Consider the following 25,625-nt stretch of genomic DNA (forward strand, 5'->3'; position numbering starts at 1 on the left):
AATAAAAGCTGAAAGATGATATCGGACAATAATTCTTTCATCTCTGTAACATAATCGGATTAGGATGGATGTGAGACGTCCTGACCATCTGGTGAGTACAGGTGAGAGAGACAGAAAGAGCATATGTCTGGTTTAAGTCTTCATGTTACTCTGAATTCTCTACTTCTTTCTTGTTTCTCTCTCCATCTGTGACACCTCCTCCTCTGGACCGTCTCTCTCCTTCCAGACAGAGTGACCAACAACTGGTTGTAATTACCCAGGTGAGGCAATTACAACCAGTGAGCGACCTGGGTTGGGAAGCCTGTCAGATTAACTTGATGTGTGTGTTTTCTCTCTGCTGTTTAGCCATTCTTTCGTATCCCCTCTACAACCTTACACAAATCCCAAATAAAGGTGGACTGTGGAGATTTGGTGGCCGAGCTTTAGGAAGAGGATAATTAAGGTTTTATTAATGGTGTGTCCATGATGTTAGCCTGAATGCTGCATCTGGTTTCTGAGTAAGACGAGATGGTTGTTTAGTACTTGTGTGCGTTTTAAAGTCTGCCCGTCTGTCCATTTGGCTCACTAGGATGGCTCAGTTAATCAGTCAGACACAGCAGTCGAGCAGCTATTACATTTATTTACTGAATAATAAAGAATGGAAAGCCGATTTGCAGGAAACTACCCCATGTTTAGGGGGGAAAATTGTTCTCTATTTAACAACAAAAATCAGAGAAAGATTTCAGACAAACCTTCTCCCCAATCTCTGCAGCTATCTAGTTTAACAGGCAGTAACCAAACCACAGGCCCCTTCCTGCTGGTAGAGGAAGGAATTAGAAGATCTGGGCAGGTAGATGGTGCAATAGGACTGTAATTCATGAATAATAATTGCTTTGGAGGCCGGGGGCTCCTCTTTTCAAGACTTTTTATGTGACTAATTTAGTTGTCTGCCTTCTTGACAATAAACTTTGTACACAATCTACATGTGCAATTAAAGCTAGGCTTGGTTAAACTGAGGTATTCATATGTATAGCACTTAAATGAAATTACTTAAGTGTTTTAAGTGTATTTAAGAGTTATCAGTGCGTGCATATGTGAGTTAAACAACACGTGATTTTCTGAAAAATATGTAGGCGAAATTCCTATAACTCTATTTGTTTGTTGTACCTTAACAAGTGAGTGGAGACTTCTCTCTCCAAACATATCCTGAAGGAAGGTGTTGTCCTCAGAGCAGTTGACATGAGGCTGCAGCTGGGATGGCAGGGCCGCCAGCAGCTCATACAGACCTGCAGAAGGAAAGAGGAAGCAGGAGGGGTCAGTGTGGTAGTGGGAGGTGTGAGTTGTTGCATGCACAGCAAAAGACACAAGTGCTGTATGTGTGCATGAATACATATACACCCAACACACCCAGAGTCAGGCAGAAAGCAGATGCACACGTAAAAACAAAACACACAAAGTCCTGTACTAGTGCCTTTAGGAAGGAGTACATACTTACACAGACTACAGCTCTAATTATAATCTGTGGATGCTCTTCCTTTTCCTTCCATGCTGATTCTATTACGCATTAAAAAAAACAGAAACAAAAATGTATGGTTCAAACTTCTACGAGCGACAAAACAGACGATGATATCCCTCCCTTTCTTGCCACTGGAAAGAAGAGGAAACGTAAAGGCAATAAACTATTTCCCTTCCCCCGCCTTTACTTCTTGCTTTTGTTCCAGCCCTTCCTGTTGTTTGAGGGACGCTTCTGTCCATGATTAGAAACAACTGAAAAAAAACAGGGAATAAATCTGAATCCTCTCAGAACAGCGGATGCTGAAATCCACAAGGCCTTTCAGGGTTTTACTCACCCAGCTTATAAAAAGAATGAAGATTTCAAATTCAATTTAAAGAGAACCAGACTGGGGAGCTGATGGTTTCAAGATTAAGCAGGGGGGAGGTGAAGCACTCAAGACGGAGAGAGCACAAAACCAGTGAGTGAGTGGGGTTACATCCAAACACAACACAGTCTTGGAGCACAGCTGATGGAGAGTGGTAGCAGATACTTGTTTGCTGCTCACTTCTGGTCCTCAGCCTGGCTGTGATCCACCAAACTAGGTGATGCATTAAAGGTCAGGCTCATACTGAATGCAGTCAAGCTGCATCAAAGACCCCTTCACTAATTCTCCAGAAAAGGCCCCCCAGTTTCAAACTCCACAAACACAACCACACGGTGCTTTAAAGCTTTTGAACTAACACTGATCACGTGAAGAAGTTCTAAACATATCCACAGCAGAGCCACTGAAACGTCAAAACAAAGACAAGTAGCTTGGCTACCTCTCTGAGAGTGTCTTTCATCAGAGCACAGGGCAACAGAGAGAAAGGAGAGAGCAAAAAATCACCACAGACAGAAGCAGAGTAAGTCAGAGCTGAAAAGGACTGATTGATGGTTGACGTTGACTGCTGGATGAGCGACTGACTGAACTGGGTTCTGACCAGGTTAGAGTCAGTGTGTACTGGCAGCTCTGGACGTTTTGTGGGAGAGCTGATGTCATGCTCTCCGTCTGCTGCTGTTGGGCACCAGGATACATCAGTATGATATCCTGTCCTTTTCTCTAAACCCTGACATGATTCCTGTGCAGTGTTAGCGCCTCATACCTCACCGTTTCTCTGGAGAAAAAAAAAGGGGGGAAGAGAGACCAAGAGAACTTTTACACATAATGATGCAGGCCAGATGCAGGTTCTGGTGTCCTCATCACCAGAAAGTTTGCTTTGTAGCTAACAAAAGCCGACTGAGGGCAGCTGGCCCTCTCAATCATTTACAACTTGGAACTCTCTACAGAACATCTCACATAATATATTCAACTAAAGGATTTAAAGAGACATGGGATGAGGTGATGGGTGTAGAAAGGGCTGCTAAGGGAGCCCACTTCCCACACTATACTGATCTTCTTACAAAATACGAACTGATGAAAACAAACTCGTTTGAATAGAGGAAATGAACGCTGGGTTTTGTCTTTCTCCCAGGTGCTCGGTGAATTATGGACCCCCCTCAATATATGGGGGGATTTACGAGGTTTGCCAGACTGCTGGGGGAATAGTGTTGTGACAACATATTTCAAACACTGCCTTGTGAACATGTCTGAGAGTCATGTTCACTAATCCACTTGAGGCTTGATTTACCTTCCTGTTCTCCAGTTGAGAGAGGAGGAAAGACAGCCTCAAGCAACAGCTTTACTGACAAAGCAGTAGACTTGATAGTAAAAGATGCTTATTTGAAATTTTTTTTGCCAAACTTGCTGAAAAAAACGGTTTTCAGTGAACTTTGATAAAAGAAATTACAGAAGAGGATGTACTGATGGATAACTGCAATCACACTGAGGAGCGTGAATTTTTGTCAGGCATGTGTTTGGTGTTTTGCTGACAGATTTGACATGTTTTGAGTATAAATGTGGGAACAGGGTGACAGCAGAAGTTGCAGACTGATGGATTTGGATGGAAAATCTCAAAACCCCATTATTTGTCACTATGACCTGCCAGTTTAATAAGCTAGAACTGTCAGATGACATACAAGGGCCCAAATAGCAGACAGGTCTGGCCCGGATCTGGTGTCAAGCCGGCACTGCTGGCTGACTTCCGGCATGGTAAGTGATATGTCATCCAGATATGGGCCAGGCCTGGCATAGATGGCACTGTTTATGTGATGGCATGCCACATTTGGCCCGATGTGGTTTGGTGTATGTGGCCCAGGCTCATAGAAAATAGGTCTGGCCTGGATCTGGGATCAAGCTGGCACTTCTGACTGACTGGTGTCATGGCAGGGTGTATGTCAACCAGATGTGGGCCAGGTCTGTCAATGATGGCACTATTTATGTTCCTATTTTCCTATTTTAGTTAGAAGACCCAAATGCCATGTTGCAATACTATACTGCTATGGTAGCCAACGTTTCAAATGCAGGTTTGACAGGTTTATGAGTGTACACTTTATCCAAAACCTAGTGACAGTTTACTCATGTTTACCACTGGGTGGCTGTAGTTCAGGAGGTAGAGCAGGTCATCTACTGATCGGAAGCTTAGTGATTCGATCCCTGGCTCCTCCAGTCTGCATGTCAAGAGTGTGAATGTGTACGAATGTAGTTAGGAAGCACTGAGTTAAGAATCAGTCCATTCACTGTCTGAACACAGTTTCGTCATGTTACTTTTGTTCTATTATGTTCCAGCACATGTTGTTATTACATGGCTTGATTAAGGTACACATTAGGCTGATATCTGGGGCCAGAGGTGAAACTGTTCTGGGCCAGCACAGGGCCAGCAGTGTGTCTGCAACTGGCCCTGTGCTGGCCCATGTGTGGGCCACCTCTGGTAACCTGATCTGGGCCACCAAAGGGCCGTCATTCTTTGTGGTATGTGTGCCACGTGTAAGCACAATGTGTGGGCCAGATCCGGGCCTTACAAATTTTGCTATGTGGGGATGTGTGCTGCATACAAATTCAGGAAAATACACATCAAAACACAAACATTTTGATGAAATGTATCTACAAATTGAAGTTTACAGACATACTTACAGTTTTTAGAGGTTAACATTTTTCAAGTTATTAAATTTATATGAATTATTATATAAACAATGGCGTGGCTTTTTGGCAACAAATCATAGGTATGGAAAATGTCATTTTTTCCCACTCATCAAGTCAGGAACTCCCTTTAAAAAACACACATTAGTAATTTAATGTGTGTGACACCATCCCTACCATATTGTCTGTTTTCTTCTCATGATTCTTTTAAAGTCAGGTGTCACAGTGTAAGTACCATATTCTTTATTTCCTCCTGAAGTTTAGCTTAGATTCATTTCTCTTACCTCTGAATAAATCTATGGAAGTGCTTGTTTGTATAAGCCTTTGTGTTGTTGAATGTAACTTCCTTTACTCTATGTCCTCTTTGTCTATGTGTTATTGTCTGAGTTTATTCTCTCCTTTTTTTTCAGTTCCTACCTCTTTCATTTTAAATGTTGGTTCCTCTTTGGGCTTTCACTTTTAAAGATAGATTTGGCAGAAAAATGAGTTTCATTCTAATTAAGGATGGGAATCAATAACAAGTTCTTGTAGAGAAACAGTTCCCAGTAGTCCAAGTCCTTGGAACCGTTAATGTGCTTGCCTATCGATTCCACTTATCCACTTGCACTTGCTCTACAATCAGCGGGTGTTAAAGTGCAAATGATATCCAGGACAGAAACAACTGTACTATGCTCTTAACACAACTTTGGCTCTTTGCAAGTATCTGCATAGACAACATGCTAATGCTAAGCTAGCCAAGAACCTAAAGTGATGTTAAAGCTGAGTGAATGGCAACCCCAGACCCTGAACTTCAACAGATTACAAACAGACGAGCACAAACCTTTGAGCATACAGTCTGTAATTAATTTGAACAAATGTAATGTCTTTGAGATCCTACTTAACAATGGTGACAACAGCTGATATTGATAATGGAATCAGAATCAATAAATTCTGATCAATTCCCATCCAGGATGGCTGGGCTGTCCCTTAGAGACAGGATGAGGAGCTCGGAGTAGAGCAGCTGCTGCTCCGCATTTAAAGGAGTCAGATAAATAAGGGATCTGACTAGGATGCCATCTGGATGCCTGCTAGATGAAGTACAGTGGGGCAAAAAAGTACTTAGTCAGCCACCGATTGTGCAAGTTCCCCCACCTAAAATGATGACAGAGGTCAGTAATTTGCACCAGAGGTACACTTCAACTGTGAGAGACAGAATGTGAAAAAAAAATCCATGAATCCACATGGTAGGATTTGTAAAGAATTTATTCGTAAATCAGGGTGGAAAATAAGTATTTGGTCAAGTGGGTCACAGCAGTCTCAAAATGGTGACGGGTTATTCAGCTTCTTATAGTCTCTGGTGGCCCCCACCTAGTCGTAAAAGCCTAAACATTACATTCTTTCTCTCTTACGGCGCCTAAGTTATGACCTCGGCTCCCTGTCTTTCTGCTCTTCTGAAAGGTGGGGGTATGGAATGTGGTCTATCTCCCCTGTCTTAGACACCAAGTCTCCTGCTTACAACCTTCTTTTTATGATTCAACAATAGAGCATGTCAAGAAAACAGTGTAACACATTCCCAGCAGATCAAGGATACAGAGTGATGCACATTTATCTAATGAACTAATATGTGAATATGTTCTGTTAACTCAAAAGTATAATGAGAACTAAACTACATACAGATCACACCCTCTATATTAAAGGGTATAATATGATCTACAGCAGTATTATAATTCAACTACTTTGATTACATATATAAGGTAACATATAGTAACAGAATAATCTAATACTTTGTAACATAACCTTTGTTGGCAATAACAGAGGTCAAACGTTTACTATAGGCCTTTACCAGGTTTGCACACACAGTAGCTGGTATTTTGGCCCATTCCTCCATGCAGATCTTCTCGAGAGCAGTGACGTTTTGGGGCTGTCGCCGAGCAACACGGACTTTCAACTCCCGCCACAGATTTTCTATGGGGTTGAGGTCTGGAGACTGGCTAGGCCACTCCAGGACTTTCAACAGGACTTTCAAATGCTTCTTACGGAGCCACTCCTTTGTTGCCCGGGCGGTGTGTTTTGGATCATTGTCATGTTGGAAGACCCAGCCTTGTTTCATCTTCAAAGTTCTCACTGATGGAAGGAGGTTTTGGCTCAAGATCTCACGATACATGGCCCCATTCATTCTGTCCTTAACACGGATCAGTCGTCCTGTCCCCTTGGCAGAAAAACAGCCCCATAGCATGATGTTTCCACCCCCATGCTTCACAGTAGGTATGGTGTTCTTGGGATGCAACTCAGTATTCTTCTTCCTCCAAACACGACGAGTTGAGTTTATACCAAAAAGTTCTACTTTGGTTTCATCTGACCACATGACATTCTCCCAATCCTCTGCTGTATCATCCATGTGCTCTCTGGCAAACTTCAGACGGGCCTGGACATGCACTGGCTTCAGCAGCGGAACACGTCTGGCACTGCGGGATTTGATTCCCTGCCGTTGTAGTGTGTTACTGATGGTGACCTTTGTTACTTTGGTCCCAGCTCTCTGCAGGTCATTCACCAGGTCCCCCCGTGTGGTTCTGGGATCTTTGCTCACCGTTCTCATGATCATTTTGACCCCACGGGATGAGATCTTGCGTGGAGCCCCAGATCGAGGGAGATTATCAGTGGTCTTGTATGTCTTCCAATTTCTGATGATTGCTCCCACAGTTGATTTTTTCACATCAAGCTGCTTGCCTATTGTAGATTCACTCTTCCCAGTCTGGTGCAGGTCTACAATACTTTTCCTGGTGTCCTTCGAAAGCTCTTTGGTCTTGGCCATGGCGGAGTTTGGAGTCTGACTGTTTGAGGCTGTGGACAGGTGTCTTTTATACAGATGATGAGTTCAAACAGGTGCCATTCATACAGGTAACGAGTGGGGGACAGAAAAGCTTCTTACAGAAGACGTTACAGGTCTGTGAGAGCCAGAGATTTTCCTTGTTTGTGGTGACCAAATACTTATTTTCCACCCTAATTTACGAATAAATTCTTTACAAATCCTACCATGTGGATTCATGGATTTTTTTTTCACATTCTGTCTCTCACAGTTGAAGTGTACCTCTGGTGCAAATTACTGACCTCTGTCATCATTTTAAGTGGGGGAACTTGCACAATCGGTGGCTGACTAAATACTTTTTTGCCCCACTGTATTTTGGGCATGTCCTACCATGGGGTAACCCCAGAGCAGACCAATGACTTGCTGGAGAGATTATATCTGTTGATTGGCTCTGTTGAAGTCTTGGTGTCCCCTAGAAGAGCCTCCTTTCTCTGACTAAAGATAAGGCAGCCAGGGTGAGGGAAGTCTGGGCTTCTCTGCTCAGGCTGCTGCTGCTTAACTACGATACAGGGCAGGGACGTGCAGAGAGGTTTAAAGGGGCGGGTGCTCAAAGTTAAAAAGGGGCACATTGAACCATGCTGAATAACAACAACACACATTCATCAAGAATCTAATATGGGAAGGGCAGGGCTGTGTTGATCTGAGACTGTAGACATTAAAAAGTCCACAGGAGAGATGGTAGCTGATTAAACAAGTGTCATGAGATAATAACAAAATGCAAAGATTGGTGACAGCGCTTGGAACCATAAGGCAACGAAAAACTGTGACATAAACTCGGCTCTGCCTGTGAATCACTCTTTGCTTCTCTTCTTCCTTCCTTCCCATCATTTCATATATCACTCTCCACTTGCTGTCTATCTGAGAACAAGGCACAACTTGCTATTGCAATAAACTATAATCTAATTATCCACACCTAACAACTCTTGCACTTAATCTATAATAAAATGATGACAGAAAAATGTTATAGCACTGCCTTTAGTAGCCTCATACAGCTCCTACTGTTTCCTCCTCATGTCCTTACCAGCCATGTCTGCACAATGTTATATCATGAGTAATATTTTTTTAAATCCAGCTAAATAAAACACACACATGCACACACAGTGACATTTTAGACCTTCTTCAGAATACTGTATATACTATGGGCATCCTTACATTATTATTTATTACTAGAGCTACAATAATAAAGCAATGAGGAGGGGGAAGTAATAAATATGAAATAATGTATTTATGATGATTCCATTTGTTTCACTATCCACTCTGTGCAGGGCAAAGCTTATTACATTTTTAAACTGTATTTTTACTGCTGTAAAATCCAACTTTTGTCGTATTTAAAATATAAATCTAATATAATCTGCTTCTTAATGTATGTTCTTTAAAATACAGCGTGTGTTTTTTAATATATTATAATTATAATAATTATTATGTGGACATGCATATTAGATCGTTTTTTAGTGAAATATAATCCCTCCAGAAAGGCAGGAAATGCCCAGAAACTTACTTTAAAACTAAATATGTTCCCTAAAACGGTGACAGAGCTACAGACCCATGACAGCCTTACACAGGTAGCCAGCAGCTATGACCAGCACTACCTGTGCAGTTAATAAAAGGACAGGTAATGTTTGTCGCGCTGTTGCACACACAGCACCAAGACAGCTTACCAACGTGTACGTAATAAGCTAATACTCCTGTGTGCTACACACTACAGTGTACGCTGTACACCTACTTACTGGTTTTGTCGCATCAGTCTGTGTCTCTGAGTTAACTTGTGTTTCTCCTACAGCTCCGGACCGCTAAAAATGCGCGTGCTCTTTGTGAGCTCGTTCCCGGCTCGTAACCAGCGCGTTCTGCCGTCGAGGGCGATCATTGGTTAAATGTGATCATGTGACTGATGCAAGCCAGATCCTTTTATTTAGCAAAACTATGATTAATAGTTAAATATTATTGTTGAGGGGCACAGACAGGACTCCGCACGCACACACACATAAAATAAATAAATAAATAAATAAATAAAATTTAAAAGTTGCCTCAACAAAAGGGCACTTTGGGCACTCATCAGGAAAGGGGCGGGTGCTCAAGCCCCTCTAGCCCCCCCCTCTGCACGTCCCTGATACAGGGTGATTGATGGATGGATGGATGTTGTTCATTCTTCGTGTGGTAGGAAGGTGTGATCGCGTAATACCTTGCTAAGGGTGCAACAAACCTCAGCATAGCACAAACCTTTCTCCCCATGCCATAACTGCCGTTCACTTTAGTTTATCTCAGTTTCTCATTTCTTCTCTCTCGTGCTTGGCCTCTCACTCGTCACACGATTCTGCAGAGTTTCATCATCATCATTTTTGTGGCTTATTTGTGGTAGCAGAGCAACCTTTAAAACCAGGGCATGGCAAATATAAAACTACATTGCAGAAAGGAAATTCAATAAAATATTATCTATCATATGTCTTCCAGCTGGAAGTACAGATTGTATTGAAACAGATTAAACAACAGTGGTGCACCAGGAGTCATCATATTTTTTAAGATGTTATTTCCTTATTACATTTTGAAGCTGTAGTTTTAAGTCACAGCTGATCTAAAAATGTATTTATCAATTAAATGGTTGCTTTTTTTCTTGAAAACTATGAATTCTTTTTTCCATCATTCTCACAGAACTTTGGCTCCTAAATCAACAGCTTTCTTAGGATACCAGGAGTAATACTACCAGTAATCTGTGCGAACGTCGGTCACTCCCTATGCCAGGCTAACCACAAGCATTTATGACTTCTCCCAACCTGTAACACAACATTCATCCATAATGCTCATTAGGTTTCACCTGCACACACAACTTCACGGCTTTCTACTTTGCCTCTACAAATTTCCAGAACAACAGGACCTTTGGTTACTAGTAAATGGACTGATTCTTATATAGCGCTTTTCTACTCTCCCAGAGCACTCAAAGAACAACATGCCACATTCCCCCCCATTCATTCTTCTATACTTCAGGGATGTTTAGCAAACATTCACACACATTCACGCTGCGACGGATGTATTGGAGAGCAACCGGGGGTTAGAATCTTGCTCAAGGATTTTTGGCATGCAGACTAGGGGGAGCCAGGGATCGAACCACCAACCTTCCAATGAGTAGCTGACCTGATCTATCACCTGAGCTACAGCCACCCTGGTGCTCTTTACTCTGTTAAAAGTCTGGACACAGAAAAACACACGCTCTTTATCCATCAGCGTAAGACTTAATGTCTCTCCTCCTTTTGTCCTCATGCTGTTCGGAGCTTGTCAAGACCTCTGTGTGTGCGTGCACAGTGATGTAGCTGCCCATTAAGCCGGTCTGAGAGGAGGAAAGCGTTCCTGAGGGGAGAGGTGGTGATTTCTGCCAGCTGTCTCTGTGATGACAAGTCTGACATGTTCCTCGTTCTGACATCACACACACGCACTCCTCACAACTGGAAGGCGAGAGCACGGTGTATGTATTTTAACATCGTTTTGCTCTATGTTGTTAAACTGTAAATTCACAGCAGTATGCTTTTCATTGAGCTGGGCACAAAATGGAGCGAAAATAGACTTTGGTTTATTTTCCAACCGCAGTTTTACATGGTCCACTCGAGTCAAGAAAAAGTACCCTGAGGCACACGAATAGTAATTCTTTTCTACACTGAAATTAAATTTGGGCTCCCCTTGAAGTGGTGGGCGCACCAACAGGCTATACTGACATTTAAATAAAGATGTATTCATTTTTCAGCTGAGGTCAGACTTGCATTCATACTCTTCTATTTGTATGCTGTGGAGCCACATAATAGCATGAATCAAATAAGTCCTTTAGCAATTTCTTCTAAATGACACATATTAGTAGTGTTGCTCAGGTGTGATTTTTTTGACAGCTCAGACAGAATCAGCACTCAGCCATGTGTTCCTCATGATTCTCTAGTTTTTCCACATAAAATACTTCTGCTTATATATGTACACACATGAACAAATACATGCTATACAGATATAAATCTGTGTTTAGGTCAACCTGTCCTTACAGAGTGCTTAGATATGTGAAATCATTCTCTCCTTACTTAGTGCACGCCAAGAAAATCAACATGAGTCTACTGTATTTTTTATTTCCTATAGAAAACTCCAGTAAATAACTGGTAGGTTTTGAACTTTGCACCAGATCCTCACACTTCCCGTGTTAATATAAGCTCTTAGTTACAAGGTTATCGTATCAATCAGTATGAACTGTACGAATAATGATAAAAAGTGACAAAAGTCACTTTGTCTACACAAAAATCATTTGACCACAGAAATAGATTTGAGTAAGCCAACCAGCCAAAAATCTACAGGAATACAGGATGATACCCACCCGCCAGGTGTGTCAGCTCACCTGAACAGACCTGGAAATCAAGTTTCTGCCTAAGGTTTGACTGTGCTTCTCCCTCTTTTACTTTAGACGAGATCGGAGGTGCTCAGGGTGGTATGGCTGTAAGTTAAATAGGGGTGGCTGTAGCTCAGGAGGTAGAGCAGGTCATCTACTGCTCAGAAGGTTAGTGGTTTGATCCCTGGCTCCTCCAGTCTATATGCCGAGTATCCTTGGGCAAGTTGCTTTCTGATGCATCAATGAGAGCATGAATATTAGTAAAGAACAAAATCTGAATTGGGTGAATGTGGCATGTTGTATAGAGCGCTTTGACTACTCTGGGGAAGTAGAAAAAGGCTATATAAGAGTCAGACCATTTACTTAACACTACAAATCAATAGTGAACAGACAGGGAAGGTTTTATCCAGTTTGACCCCCCAAAAAACAAAAAGAAAATTATAAAAGACTTTTTGAGAAACTGGAATTTTTCATTCCATTTGTGTTGACATACAGTTTAGTTAAACATGTTTTTTAACCCTTTAAAGCCTGAAACATGAAATCATTTCAGGCAAATTCCTTTTTTCTTTTGAGATTATTGAACCATTTGACAAATTTGTTATAAAATGTATTCTTAATTTTTATAGTATTTGCTACATCTGGAATTTTGCTTAAAATGTATTGTGCAATTTATTTAGATTTTTCAAGGGAAAAAGTCACACTGATTATATACACTAGATGTCGATACACCATATCTATCTATCTATCTATCTATCTATCTATCTATCTATCGATATATATATATATAAAGTTTTGTTGTTGTTTTTTAGCATATATATGTATATATATATATATATATATATATATATATACATATATATATATATGTCTTTTAAGAATGTGATGATAAAAAATAATCACTAGATGGCGAAATCAGCCCACTGAAAATATAACACACAAACCCTGTATTGGAGAATGGTAGGTACCTTAGGTTTACATTGCGGCTTCAGTATCTGTATTTTTGTGTTCAGACATCAGTAATCTCATCCACTGCCTTCCACGCAGGGCCCCTTATTCCTAATGATACGAAGGGGCCACAGAGGAGACTGTTTAGCTTTTGATCCTCATATAGTTAAGGTGGCACACAAACATAAAAAATTATATATATATATATATATGCTAAAAAACAACAACAAAACTTTAATTTTACAGTGTTTATTTATCGGATAAAGTAAGTTAAATTTCATCGTTATTATTGTCCGGCTGGAAGCAGCAGGGGTGTCAAAATTCAGAGGCCATATCCACCCGAGGCCTTCGCGGTCTAAGTGCGCCGGGTCCTCCGAAAGCCAGGTAGGCTGAAGTGAGCGACTGTGAAATTGGACGGTCAGAATTACGTCACGAGCTCTCTCGGTGGAGATCAACTCTGCCGTCTGCTGCTTGCTATCTAAAATATAACCGGACTTTGGCGCAAATTCTCGACCATCTCACACTTCTGTTTAATCGGTTTTCTGTTTGACGTTTATTCAGTTGTGTGAAATACTCAGGAATCCTCCAGAGGGCTTAATAAAGTTTTATTGACTCTAATCATCTCAGCCAAACCGATTTACTCACGAATAAATAAAACACTGAAAAAAGCCAGACAATAACATTTTTAAGTTATCCAAGTGACTTATCATGTTTAACCTGAGTAGCGAAAACCGCGGGGGTTTGCTGCTCTCGCCGGCTCAGATATTTAAGGTTTACACACCTACATTCTCGCCTGAAAATATGTTAAAAGTTTATTTTGCGACCCAGAAAGAATAATAAGAGTAATATTAACACTAAGTAGCTGCCGCCATTGTTGGAAACTGGAATTGGCTGGACCGTGCTTTGAATTCTGGGATATGGTTTTTCAACTTTGTTGTCCGGGTGGAAAATCGGGAGAAATTCGGGAGAATGGTGGCTCCGGGAGATTTTCGGAAGGGGCACTCCCGGAGAAATCGGGACGGTTGGCATGCATGCCTTAGACCCATGCAATTCATTTTTCCCTACTTTTACAAAAAACAAACAAACAAACAAACAAACAAACAAACGGTTCTGCGGCTCAGACAGCGTGTAGCGGTTGCTAGGCAACAGTTTCTCGTTTTTTCTTTGAGGGTGGGCGGGGTTAAACGCAGATCAAATGACATCACAACCAGGGATCAAAGGAGTAGTCACGTCACAGGCAACGTGAATCTATATATAGAAGGCAAGGCAATGTCTAGACACACACACCGCTTGGGTTCAAACGCAGTTACTTGCTTAATAACAAACCTAGAATAAATTTTCACGAAGCAAAGAGAAATTTAAACACAATGAAAAATATAAAAGCTAGGAGTAATCTGGATAATTGTACAACTGATGACACAGTAAGTGCTGTGAAATCACTTGTGCGCCAGTTGTTCGACAACATTACAGCGGGGCAGTGGGACGAGTTTATGTTAGGTCGCGCAGACAAGGTCACCACACAACAGCTCTCTCAATTTGTGGCAAACATGGTGACCCTGTGCTCGCAGTCGACAGCTGCAAACCAGGGGTCTTCCCAGGCCACCCCCGCACTTGACGTCTCCTCTGCCACTGCTGGCAGAAAAATAGTCAAGCGAAGGAAGACTGCACGTGGCGGTGGGTTAAAGAAAAAACTCAAAAACCCGTGGATGCGCTGTAGGCGTCAGTCAAGTTCTGTCAGCTCCGCAGACGGAGTTGAAAGCGCCATAGAAAATCCAGTAACATCTTGTGACGTTCCTATGGATTACACCGTACAGTCAGTCATTGACGGTGTGATTTTTCAGGCCGAAAAAGCAGCACATCTCTCTGCTGAAAATTACAAGAAAGAAATGTTTGACAAACTCTGGCCTGAGCTGGAGTCTAAAGATGTAGAAATCGCAGAAAATGTGGAAACGGTCATTTTCTCTGACATCTGTAAGGAGCTGGCTATTCCAGAGCATGCTGTTTTCTCCACCATGGTTTTAGACGAAAAACACCAAGAAACGATCATTTCTACATTCAAAAAACACCTGGTTCCATCTTCTGAATATACATCTAGTTCTGTAAAAGCTCCAACCCCACAGAAATCCCCTGTTAAACATGAAAGCGTGCCGGCTGAAAACAACTCTGAGGATAAAATATGGCTGAGCAAACTTATTCAAACTGTGTTTTCAGAGTTTGCTAAAATATCAGTGTCCCCCTCTTCCGATTCTCTGCATGAACGTTTGTTGGAGAAGGTCTGGGCTGAAATCCAGAACATTAAAGTGCCTTTAGGCCCAGAAGTGCTGGAAAAGGTTGCCAAGGACATTTTCAGTGATCTAAATGAAAAATTAACTGCTTTAGATGAATCACTGAGTGACACCACAGTTTTTTGTGTGTTCAAACAACACCTATTGGCATTAACAGACACGTGTGAAGTTGAATCACGTGAGAAAGAAGAAAAATACAGACTTTCTGTGGAACTCTGTAATGGGGACGTGATTAGGTGTGCTTTTGATAAGGCAGGCATTTTCATGCCCCCAGACATGATTGAAGCCATCCAAAACAGATTTACCACTGTAGTCTGGAAAGAACTCAAAGAAGAATGTGTTAAAGTTCCATTGGAGAACTTTAAAAACCTCAGCAAGCTGGTTTACAAATCTCTTTGCAAAAAGTATAAAACGCCTGAGAACGTTCTCCTGTTCATGCAGTTACAGTACCCAATAGTTGAGGAAACAATCGTGGACGTGTTCAAAAACCAAATAGCAAAATTATCTAAGAAACCGGGTTCCATCCGCCAATTTTTAGCATCTGCACGCAATTTTTTTTGCCGGAGCAAAAGACACAATAAGGTTTCTGTAATGTAGGGAAATCAACTGAAAACATTTCTTAAAAACTAATTGGAGCCATTTTTAAAATCATAATGGCTCTTTAATTAATTGGATCATTTATGAAACTCCGCGGACCGGTCGCGACAGATGGCCGTCCCCTCACTGAGCCTGGTTCTGTCGGAGGTTTCTTTCTCTTAAAAGAAAGTTTTTCCTCCCCACTGTCGCCGAGTGCTTGCTCAGAGGGGTGTGTCTGCTGGGGTTTTCTTTTTAACACTGGAAGGTACCAAACCTTACAGTAATACATTGTAAGGTTTCCTTACAGTGTATTACTGTAAGGAAACCTTACAGTGTGAAAAGACCATCATTTACTTTCCCTTACAGATTGAAGTGAACTGAATTGAACCGAAAACACAACTAATTCAGCGCTTCAAGTTAATGTCAATAAAAATGTTTACATTTCATGCCCTGATTTCTGTTTGATTTCATTGTCTGTGAGTTGAACAAATTCTTTCTTACCAACTTCGTGTTTCATTTAAACGTGTAACCTATTTTTAAACCTTTCAAAAATCTGAACATGGCAGAATACCGTTTAATAAAGCAGAATGTGATATTTTGTATCTGACTTATTTCAAAACATACATTGATTTATGTGTGGAAGAAGACAATGTAGCATTTTTTAAAGGAGAGAAAAGAAAAGAGCCAGCTGAGTCTATTATTGTTACCAGACAAGAATATAACTGCACCAAATTTTGGAAGATTAAATACAAGAAATTTTAATCTTTTGACAAAGTGATTAAGTGAAACATTTTGGATTTACTCAGTTTCGAATGATGAGATTTTCTGAAATGTAGATATATTTAAAATAAATACATTTTTAAAATAGACATTGAACAGGATACACTTCCTTTTCAACATGACACCCACCTTCAGAAGGCATGTGACGCTCCTTATTGGCCCACAGTTTTCACTGATCGATGTCTCAGGCCAAAGGGTTGAGTAATGAACCATGACGGCTCTGTAGGCACGTTCACTTATTCAACCTGAACTAAACTGAGAGCAAATTTTGGCTTTTAGGGAGAGGTGAAAGAGATACCTGTAAAGGAAAGAGGAGATGTTGATTCAAAGCAAAAAAAATATGAACAAATGAGATCTTCAAAGTTAACGGAACGCAAGCTGATGAATGATTCAAATGAGTTTTTATCCCAATGAGCTTGTTTAATTGGTTGTTAAAAGCCAGAATTGTGATTTAAATCATAATTCAATTCATCTCCCAGCTCTGTGATTAATTACTGGATTATTAAAAGTATACTCATCACTTCTCGTAGCACAACAATAAACTGTGAAAAATGAATGAATGAAAATCTGTGGTCTCAAAGAATCACCTGTTAGGACATTAAACATTGTTGAGCTTGATATGGCCAATTTGTTTGTGTTGAGCTTATTCCTTGGTCATTTGGTGAAGAGGGTTCTGTGTGAACCTGTGATGACAAAAGTGCTGAAATTAAATTGTGCGTTTTTATTTTACTGTGAATGACAAACAGGAAGTTGGTACATGCAAGAATGAAATGTCCCCAGTAAATAGAACAGAACTGCCCTTTTGTCACGGTACTGGCTTAACCATCATACACCCTCTCTGTGCTGTTTGAGTTTTTGGTTTTGTTGTCTGTATTAGAGTTTTCCAGCAACAAAGCTGCCGTTTTGACTTTACTCCCCATGTACAAGTCCTGGTGAGACCTTTACTGTCATTGTACATGTACAACGAAATTGAGGATGCTTCACACCAACTGCAGGAATAAAATATTCATTGTAAGACAGCAGCAATTTAAAAAACAAAAACAGAAATGTATACAAAAGGAGAGAGGAGCACACATTTCACTGTAAGGTCTAGTCCAACGTAAGATCACTAAGTTAGGACAACTTAGTCATTGCAAGTACACAGTAATAAGAATAACCCGATTAATCTCAGTGTGAAATACCAATTGTATACCCACTAAACACCAAGTGCTAAAAAATTAAAAGAAAACATTTTTTTCTTACACAAATTAAATGCAACTAGATCACATGATGTTTTTTTCTCATATTTCTAGATTAACACTGCAAATATAATTCAAAAATAATTAACAACACTTCTTGTAATGGAGTTAAAATCCAAATTTTATTTTCAAAACAAAAAATATATCAGCCAACATACTGGACACTGTTCTGCTGCACAACAAACAATATATTGCCACTATTAGAGCTTGTGTTATTTCACTATATTTTAAATGTTATCAATTTTATATACTATATTTTTAGTTAGACAACCTGAAACTTTAAGCTTACAATGAAACTTAGTCTCAGATTTAATTAATCTGAAACTAAGTTTAAGCTTCCCATAACTTTGTATTGCAAGTTACATTACCGATATAGTCTATATAAAATGTATTGTTTACCTACAAATGCAGTCTGTAGTTCAAATGCTTTTTTTGCACTCAAAAAACAGAAGCTAATATTCCAGTCATGGCATTACTGCCAAAATGACTGTCATGGATTTAGGTCGTCCAAATATAAGTTGATTCTGTTCATCTGGACGTACGCTACGATACGTCCAGATGATACAGTAGTGAGGAGTAGATTTCTTCACAGTAGATGTCATTCTAAAAGTGCGGTAACTACGTTTTTAGGATATAATCCACCCACTGTTATCATCGTCAATGCCCTGTACCAACACAGAGCAGAGCAGCTACTTGAACGCTACTCTAACAGAGGTCGATTATCTTGTTAATAATTTTACCTCCTCACTATTTATGACTGGTGAGTACGGTGGCCCCTAGAGACAAAGCATGTATAAACTCCAAAACACTTACAAATTCCAAATAGCACGCACAAACTCCTCAACACATACAAAATCCAAAACACATGCAAACTCCAAAACACATGCAAAATACAAAACACGTACAAAATCCAAGACACGTACAAGCTCCAAAACACATACAAAATCCAAAACACATACAAAATACAAAACACGTGCAAAATCCAAAACACGCGCAAACTCCAAAACACGTGCAAACTCCAAAACACGTACAAAATTCAAAACAGTACAAAATTCAAAACACGTACAAAATTCAAAACACATACAAAATCCAAAACGCGTACAAAATCCAAAACACATGCAAAATCCAAAACACGTACAAAATCCAAAACACGTGCAAAATCCAAAACACGTACAAAATTCAAAACACGTGCAAAATCCAAAACACGTACAAAATTCAAAACACGTGCAAACTCCAAAGCACTTACAAAATCCAAAACACGTGCAAACTCCAAAACACTTACAAAATACAAAACACGTGCAAACTCCAAAGCACTTACAAAATACAAAACACGTGCAAACTCCAAAACACTTACAAAATACAAAACACATGCAAACTCCAAAACACGTACAAAATACAAAACACATGCAAAATACAAAACACGTACAAAATACAAAACACGTACAATATACAAAACACATGCAAAATACAAAACACGTGCAAACTCCAAAACACTTACAAAATACAAAACACATGCAAAATACAAAACACGTACAAAATACAAAACACGTGCAAAATACAAAACGCGTGCAAAATACAAAACACGTACAAAATACAAAACACGTGCAAACTCCAAAACACATGCAAAATACAAAACACGTGCAAAATACAAAACACATGGAAAATACAAAACACGTACAAAATACAAAACACGTGCAAAATCCAAAACACGTGCAAAATCCAAAACACGCGCAAACCCCAAAACACGTGCAAACTCCAAAACACATGCAAAATCCAAAACACAACGGAAGTGCTCCAGGACGCTAGGGGCAGTGTTGAGCTTTTGTTACCTAGTAACTACACAAGCCAGGAAGTACCAATGACCGGATTTGGGGTCTGCAGCCTTAAAGGCCGCATTTTAAGGCCGATTATGTCACAGCGACACGACAAAGACTGTCCCAATTCAAAGGCTGCTCGAAATGCGGCCCTCAAATGCGTCCTTAATTTCCCTGAATTTTAAGAATGGATCTGTGTAGCCTTCATGGCCCAACATATCCCAGACTTCATAGCGCGGCGGTGGTTTGGATAATTTTGCCGAAAAAAAAACGGCGGAAGCGGAGCGGACGAAGAGTAAACTTCCAGAAGTAAGTACTGAATATTATGTCACTTATTTATGCGCAAATGTTTTTATAATGAAGAACATTAAAACATTACTGTTGGCAACATGTCGGGAAAGTTATGTGACATTAGCGACGTTTGTACTAACTTGGTTTTAAAGCCTTCACTTCAAAATATTCGCCGTTCAATAGCTGACTTTAATCTTACAGAGAATGTGATGATTTTATGCGTAATTAAAGTCAGTCATGTCAGTCAGCTGACGGTTCACTCCTTAAGCTGAAAGAAAGATGCTTTAATCACAGGAGTCACACATGTGTCCACTGTACCATCTGGGAACTCTTCTTGTTTAGCACTCGTAATGACACAAACACTAAATCCTCCTTCTCTGGTGCTGTTTTGTAGCAGTGTGTACACCTGAGACTGTCACCTGTCTGTCTGTCCTGCACTCTCTCTCTGTTTCTTTCTCTCTGATTGTGGAATAAAAGTATGAACATGTATTTATAAGTCACACTTGTGTTTGAATCCTGCAGCTTATCACACATTTGATTTCTATGTGTGACACCTGCAAGTGTCCAGAGTGAGGACAGACTGAGGGACCCACTGCATTACATCATCTGTGAGGCTTTGCACCCCTGATGATCCACCAGGACAATCTCAGCAGTATGTGAGGAAGAGGAGGAGGAAGAGCCAGCAGCAGCTGACAGATGGAGAGAATAGACAGACTGTTCCCTGTTTGTGAAGGACTGCTAGAAAAGTTTAAAATAACTAATTGTCTGTCCTGAATCAGTCTTATTAGGTAATGTTCAAATAATTTTATCATTCCAGTGTTTCCAGTGTGGGAGAAAGTACTCAGGGCCTTCAAGTTACGCACTATGAAAGGCAGCAACAAGTTTAATGTTCAGAAACCTAAAGTCTGTATCAGCAGCAGAATGGAACTAAAAATAAATGTTTGTTTCAGTTCTATGAAGCTTTGAGTATTTTGGATTAGTAGCACTGCTGTGTTTGTTGCATCATATTGCTGTAATTGTTTATATGCTTTATATATTCTGAGGTAAGTTGATCTATAGTGTTACATCATATTCTATAAGGATGTTATGTGTTTGTATACTTTCTGCCCAGTTTGACCCATTTAGCAGACGTCAGCCTGTTTAAAGCTCTGATATCTATTCTGTATGACTTAAAGCAGTTATGACATGGTCTGATTTTCTCACCCAATAAAGGAATATTTAATACATCAGTCTACTCTTCATTTTATCAGAAACATATATATACTATTATATATTGTACATATATTTATTAGTTTCAGATGTAGCCATTCTTGTATTTTGCTTGTTTACATTATTGTATTTTGCACAACTCTGTTGCTTGTGAAGCTCGCACACAAGAATTTCACTCACATGTGCTGTACCAATGTACCTGCACATGTGATGTGACAATAAAAGTGATTTGATTTGAAACAGCTCACAGCTTGTACATTTTCTTTTTACACATGTATGTAAGCATTTGAGCCAAATTTAGTAATGCCAACATACTGAAGGAACAACATTTGTCTCTTATATATGATACACCTATATATGCACTGTCAATATACATTTTGAACCAGCTGCAGATGTCAGAGTAACAACTGACTGACCCCCACATAAAGTGCGTTACAGTAGTCCACGGGAAGAAATAAAAGCATGGATCACGGTTTCAAAGTGCTGCCTAGAAAGAAACGATTTCACTCTTGCCAGTCGCCTTAAATGATAAAAATGGACTGGTCCAACTTAAAACCAAGGGCAGTAACAACAGGTTTAAAATAAACCTCCAGGGGTTCCAAATGAAAAGAAGAGGACTCACAGGGGCCACTGGGTCCAAACACCAACAAATCTGTTTTCTTTTCATTCAAATTTAAAAAGTTTAGAGCCAACCAAGCTTTAATGTCATCTAGGCATGTCAAGAGAGGTTTTATTCAGATGCCATCCTTCGGCTTCAGTGGCAAATAAATTTGGCAGTCATTCCTATATACTTGTCTTTGAGTGAAGATTTAAGGTGGTAAGACATGTAAATAACTGCAACTTGAATCTGTACTGAAGCTCAGTATTTGACAAAGAGTTCATGTTCACTGCTGTAATACCTAATAATGACTAATATAATAACCATAATATTGGCCATATTATATTTACATTACCAAAGTGATATGACTTTAGTCTCATGAACAACATTAGCTAATTGTTATTTACTAGCTAATCTTAAATGACTGTTCAGTACAGAAATGAAGCCCAAAAATCATGTTTTACTGTCCTGTGGTCTCAGCCTCAGATACTTATCAAATCACACAAAGCTCTTGTAGAAACAAACAAACAAATGAAAAAAAAAATGTTCTCCTTCATTTCTGTCAAAAAAAGTTGTATGACACGTTTCCAGCTGTTAGTATCATAGTTGCTAGGCAACCTGGGAAGCGCAACGGAGACTAGAGCCCATGTGTTTGCAACAAACTTGCCGTTTATTTTACAAATCGAGCTCAACACTGCCCCTAGCGTCCTGGAGCACTTCCGTTGTGATTTGGAGTTTGCATGTGTTTTGGATTTTGCACGTGTTTTGGATTTTGCATGTGTTTTGAATTTTGTACGTGTTTTGGATTTTGCACGTGTTTTGGATTTTGTACGTGTTTTGGATTTTGTACGTGTTTTGTATTTTGTACGTGTTTTGTATTTTGCATGTGTTTTGAATTTTGTACGTGTTTTGTATTTTGCATGTGTTTTGAATTTTGTACGTGTTTTGTATTTTGCACGTGTTTTGGAGTTTGCACGTGTTTTGAATTTTGTACGTGTTTTGGATTTTGCACGTGTTTTGGATTTTGCATGTGTTTTGGATTTTGTATGTGTTTTGGATTTTGTATGTGTTTTGGAGTTTGCACGTGTTTTGAATTTTGTACATGTTTTGGATTTTGCACGTGTTTTGAATTTTGTACGTGTTTTGGATTTTGCACGTGTTTTGAATTTTGTACGTGTTTTGTATTTTGCATGTGTTTTGAATTTTGTACGTGTTTTGTATTTTGCATGTGTTTTGGATTTTGTATGTGTTTTGGAGTTTGCACGTGTTTTGGATTTTGCACGTGTTTTGTATTTTGTACGTGTTTTGGATTTTGTATGTGTTTTGGAGCTTGTACGTGTCTTGGATTTTGTACGTGTTTTGGATTTTGCATGTGTTTTGGAGTTTGCATGTGTTTTGGATTTTGTATGTGTTGAGGAGTTGGTGCGTGCTATTTGGAATTTGTAAGTGTTTTGGAGTTTATACATGCTTTGTCTCTAGGGGCCACCGTAGTACGGCCACATAATAGCATGAATCAAATAAGTCCTTTAGCAAATTCTTCTATAAGACACATATTAGTAGTGTTGCTGATTGTGTTCCTCGCCTGAGGGTCCGTTACCTGGCTCATGGCCGGCTCCGGTGGCCAGGGCAGGCATGTCTCCTGCCGGCTGCTTCCTGGTTCTCCTCAGACTGTGGAAAATGGCAGCGGGGTGTCAGAGTTAAGGAGCTCCTCAGAAGGAATCTCCACGGAGCAGCTGAATCTGAGGATGGGCTTTATGCCATAGAGCCCTGCAAGAGAACAAGAATTTTGAGCCTACTTGTGGCAGAATAGATGTATATGTCTGAGTATGTGTTTAGGGATTACACTGGCATCTGTAACCATGGATATAAATATATTATAGCTGTCGAAATTAACGCGTTAATTGCGATAATTAAATTTTGGAATTAATTACGTTAGAATATTTAACTATTTAGCGCAACACGCAGATAAGTCGCTCCCATAATTCCACTTGATTTGTTTACCGCGCCACTGAAAATGGAGAAGCAGGAAGCGGATGGCCTTCTGGATGGGGAATTTAAATACAAGAAGAACATAGATGGGACAATAAACAAACGCGTTGTAATTTGCACTCACTGTAGTAAAGAGTTTCAATTTCACCGTTCAAATTCGACCTTAAAATACCACCTTAATGCCAAAGACGCGTTTGTCGGGGCAGCAGCTTCACCCGGCCTGCGTCAGACCACTCTTAGTGAACGCAGGCCACTCGGTAAGTCTTCTTTGGACAAACTGACCGACAATATAGCCAAATGGATAGCAAAGGACTGCAGACCGCTAAGCATTGTGGAGGACAAGGGCTTTGCGGATGTTTTAAAGGTTGCATCTCAGGACGCGTCCTACAAGCCCCCAGCGAGAAGCACAATAACAATTCGAATCCACGAACTGTATGAAACGGAGAAAAAGAAAAAAGAAGAGGCTTTAGTTCACACAGAATGCGTGGCTCTGACAGGAGACCACTGGACATCATTGAGTAATGACAATTACCTGGGAGTTACTGCGCATTTAATCACTGAAGCCTGGGGTCTGACATCCTTTGCGCTGACTATAATGAAAACGGAAGAGCGGCACTTTGCGGAGGCTTGTGCAGAGCAGTTCCAGACTGTTGCTCGCAGGTGGAGAATTGAGGAGAAGGTGACAACAGTAGGCACGGACAGTGCGCGCAATATGATCGCCGCGGCTCGCATCATGCCATTCAATCACATGCCGTGTACCGCGCACATTCTACAGAGATGCATCACAGTGAGTCTCGCAGACAGTGGCTTTGTCACTGCGCTGGCCAAATGCCGCAAAATTGTTGGCCATTTTAAGCACAGCCCAGCAAACACAGCAGAGCTGAACGCAGAGCAGGTGTCACTGGGGCGCAAGCAGGAGCCGTTGGCCCAGGACGTGCCTACGCGCTGGAACTCCACGCTGGAGATGGTGAAGCGCTTGATCCGCAACCAAACTGCAGTAACCGCGACTCTGGATAAACAAAAGCATAAACTTGTCCTCCTGACGCCTCCAGAGTGGGACAAACTCCAGAGACTGGAGACACTTCTAGAGCCCTGCAGGTGAGCCTGTCATTGTGACCATAATTGTAGGTTTAGATTAAATGTATCAAACATACATCTTAAATCAGTTTTGTTATTATGAAAATGTCTTATTTAAAAAATAAATGAAATCAAATATTTTATTAATATTACCTAGTATTGAAAAGCTTTTTTTAATTTGCTGTCTTATCTCTCTCTCTCTCTGTGTGTGTGTGTGTGTGTGTGTGTGTGTGTGTGTGTGTGTGTGTGTGTGTGTGTGTGTGTGTGTGTGTGTGTGTGTGTGTATTCCACTGCAGATATGTGACTGAACTGCTGGGAGGAGAGGCCTACGTCTCCTGCTCTGTAGTTCTACCAGCCTTCTGCCACCTGCGCCGTGTCATGGAAGTAACTGATGAGGACCCTGCATATGTGGTGAGGTTTAAAGAGAAGTTTAAGGAAGACCTTGCTTCCCGCCAGGAACATACCAACTATGCATGGCTCCAGATCGCAACTGCACTGGACCCACGTTTTAAAGACCTACGCAGTGTGCCCAAGACTGACAGAGAAGCAGTGTGGACCACACTGGCAGGCATGCTGCATGAAGACTCTCCTAGAAGATCACACACTGCAGAAGAAGGTCCAGCCAAGAAGAGGCTGAGCCTGCTGCAGATGGACTCTGACTCTGAGTCAGAGGAGGAGGTACAGCAGGACAGAGCCATACAGCGCTACAGAGCAGAGCCCTGCACTGCCTTAGAGGACTGTCCCTTACAGTGGTGGGCAGCTCATGCAGGAGCCCACAGCCAGCTGGCCCGCCTTGCTCGCAGATACCTGGCCACTCCTGCCTCCACATTTTGCCTGTTGAATTAGGCCTATGTTCTGTGAACTTGAAGATGTATATGGATAAAACAATGTGCTAGATTTAAACGGGTGGAAAACATTCAGTAAAAATCCCTCACAATTATTTGAAGCCCTGTTCTGCTTGTACTGCTTGTACTCACAATTAATAATAAATAAAACAAACAAGTGTGTTAAAAACCACTATCTGTCCCGATTTTTACACATATATACACACATATACACATATATTTCGAGTTGCGATTAATAAATTTTTAGGCTGTGATT

The 25,625-nt window shown here is 40.6% G+C and overlaps 1 protein-coding gene across 6 annotated transcripts in view; it reads right to left on the reverse strand.

The window, feature by feature from the left end:
* LOC113029736 (MAGUK p55 subfamily member 7-like) overlaps nt 1–23,107 on the reverse strand; it is a 46,749-nt gene extending 23,642 nt beyond the window's left edge. For 5 of the 6 annotated variants that reach the window (XM_080305920.1, XM_080305919.1, XM_080305918.1 and 2 more), the window contains exons 1-2: nt 23,056–23,107; nt 1,147–1,265 (exon numbers count right to left, since the gene is read on the reverse strand). In XM_080305920.1, coding sequence (XP_080162046.1) covers nt 1,147–1,265; nt 23,056–23,092 — 156 coding nt within the window. In that variant the 5' untranslated portion in view covers nt 23,093–23,107. Of the gene's footprint in view, nt 1–1,146; nt 1,266–1,474; nt 1,698–23,055 lie in introns of those variants that run through there. The other variant, XM_080305921.1, reaches the window with a different exon arrangement.
* Nucleotides 23,108–25,625: the final 2,518 nt, after the last annotated feature.

The sequence above is a fragment of the Astatotilapia calliptera genome, chromosome 9, assembly GCF_964374335.1.
Source record: "Astatotilapia calliptera chromosome 9, fAstCal68.1, whole genome shotgun sequence".
In the NCBI taxonomy this organism is placed as follows: Eukaryota; Metazoa; Chordata; class Actinopteri; order Cichliformes; family Cichlidae; genus Astatotilapia; species Astatotilapia calliptera.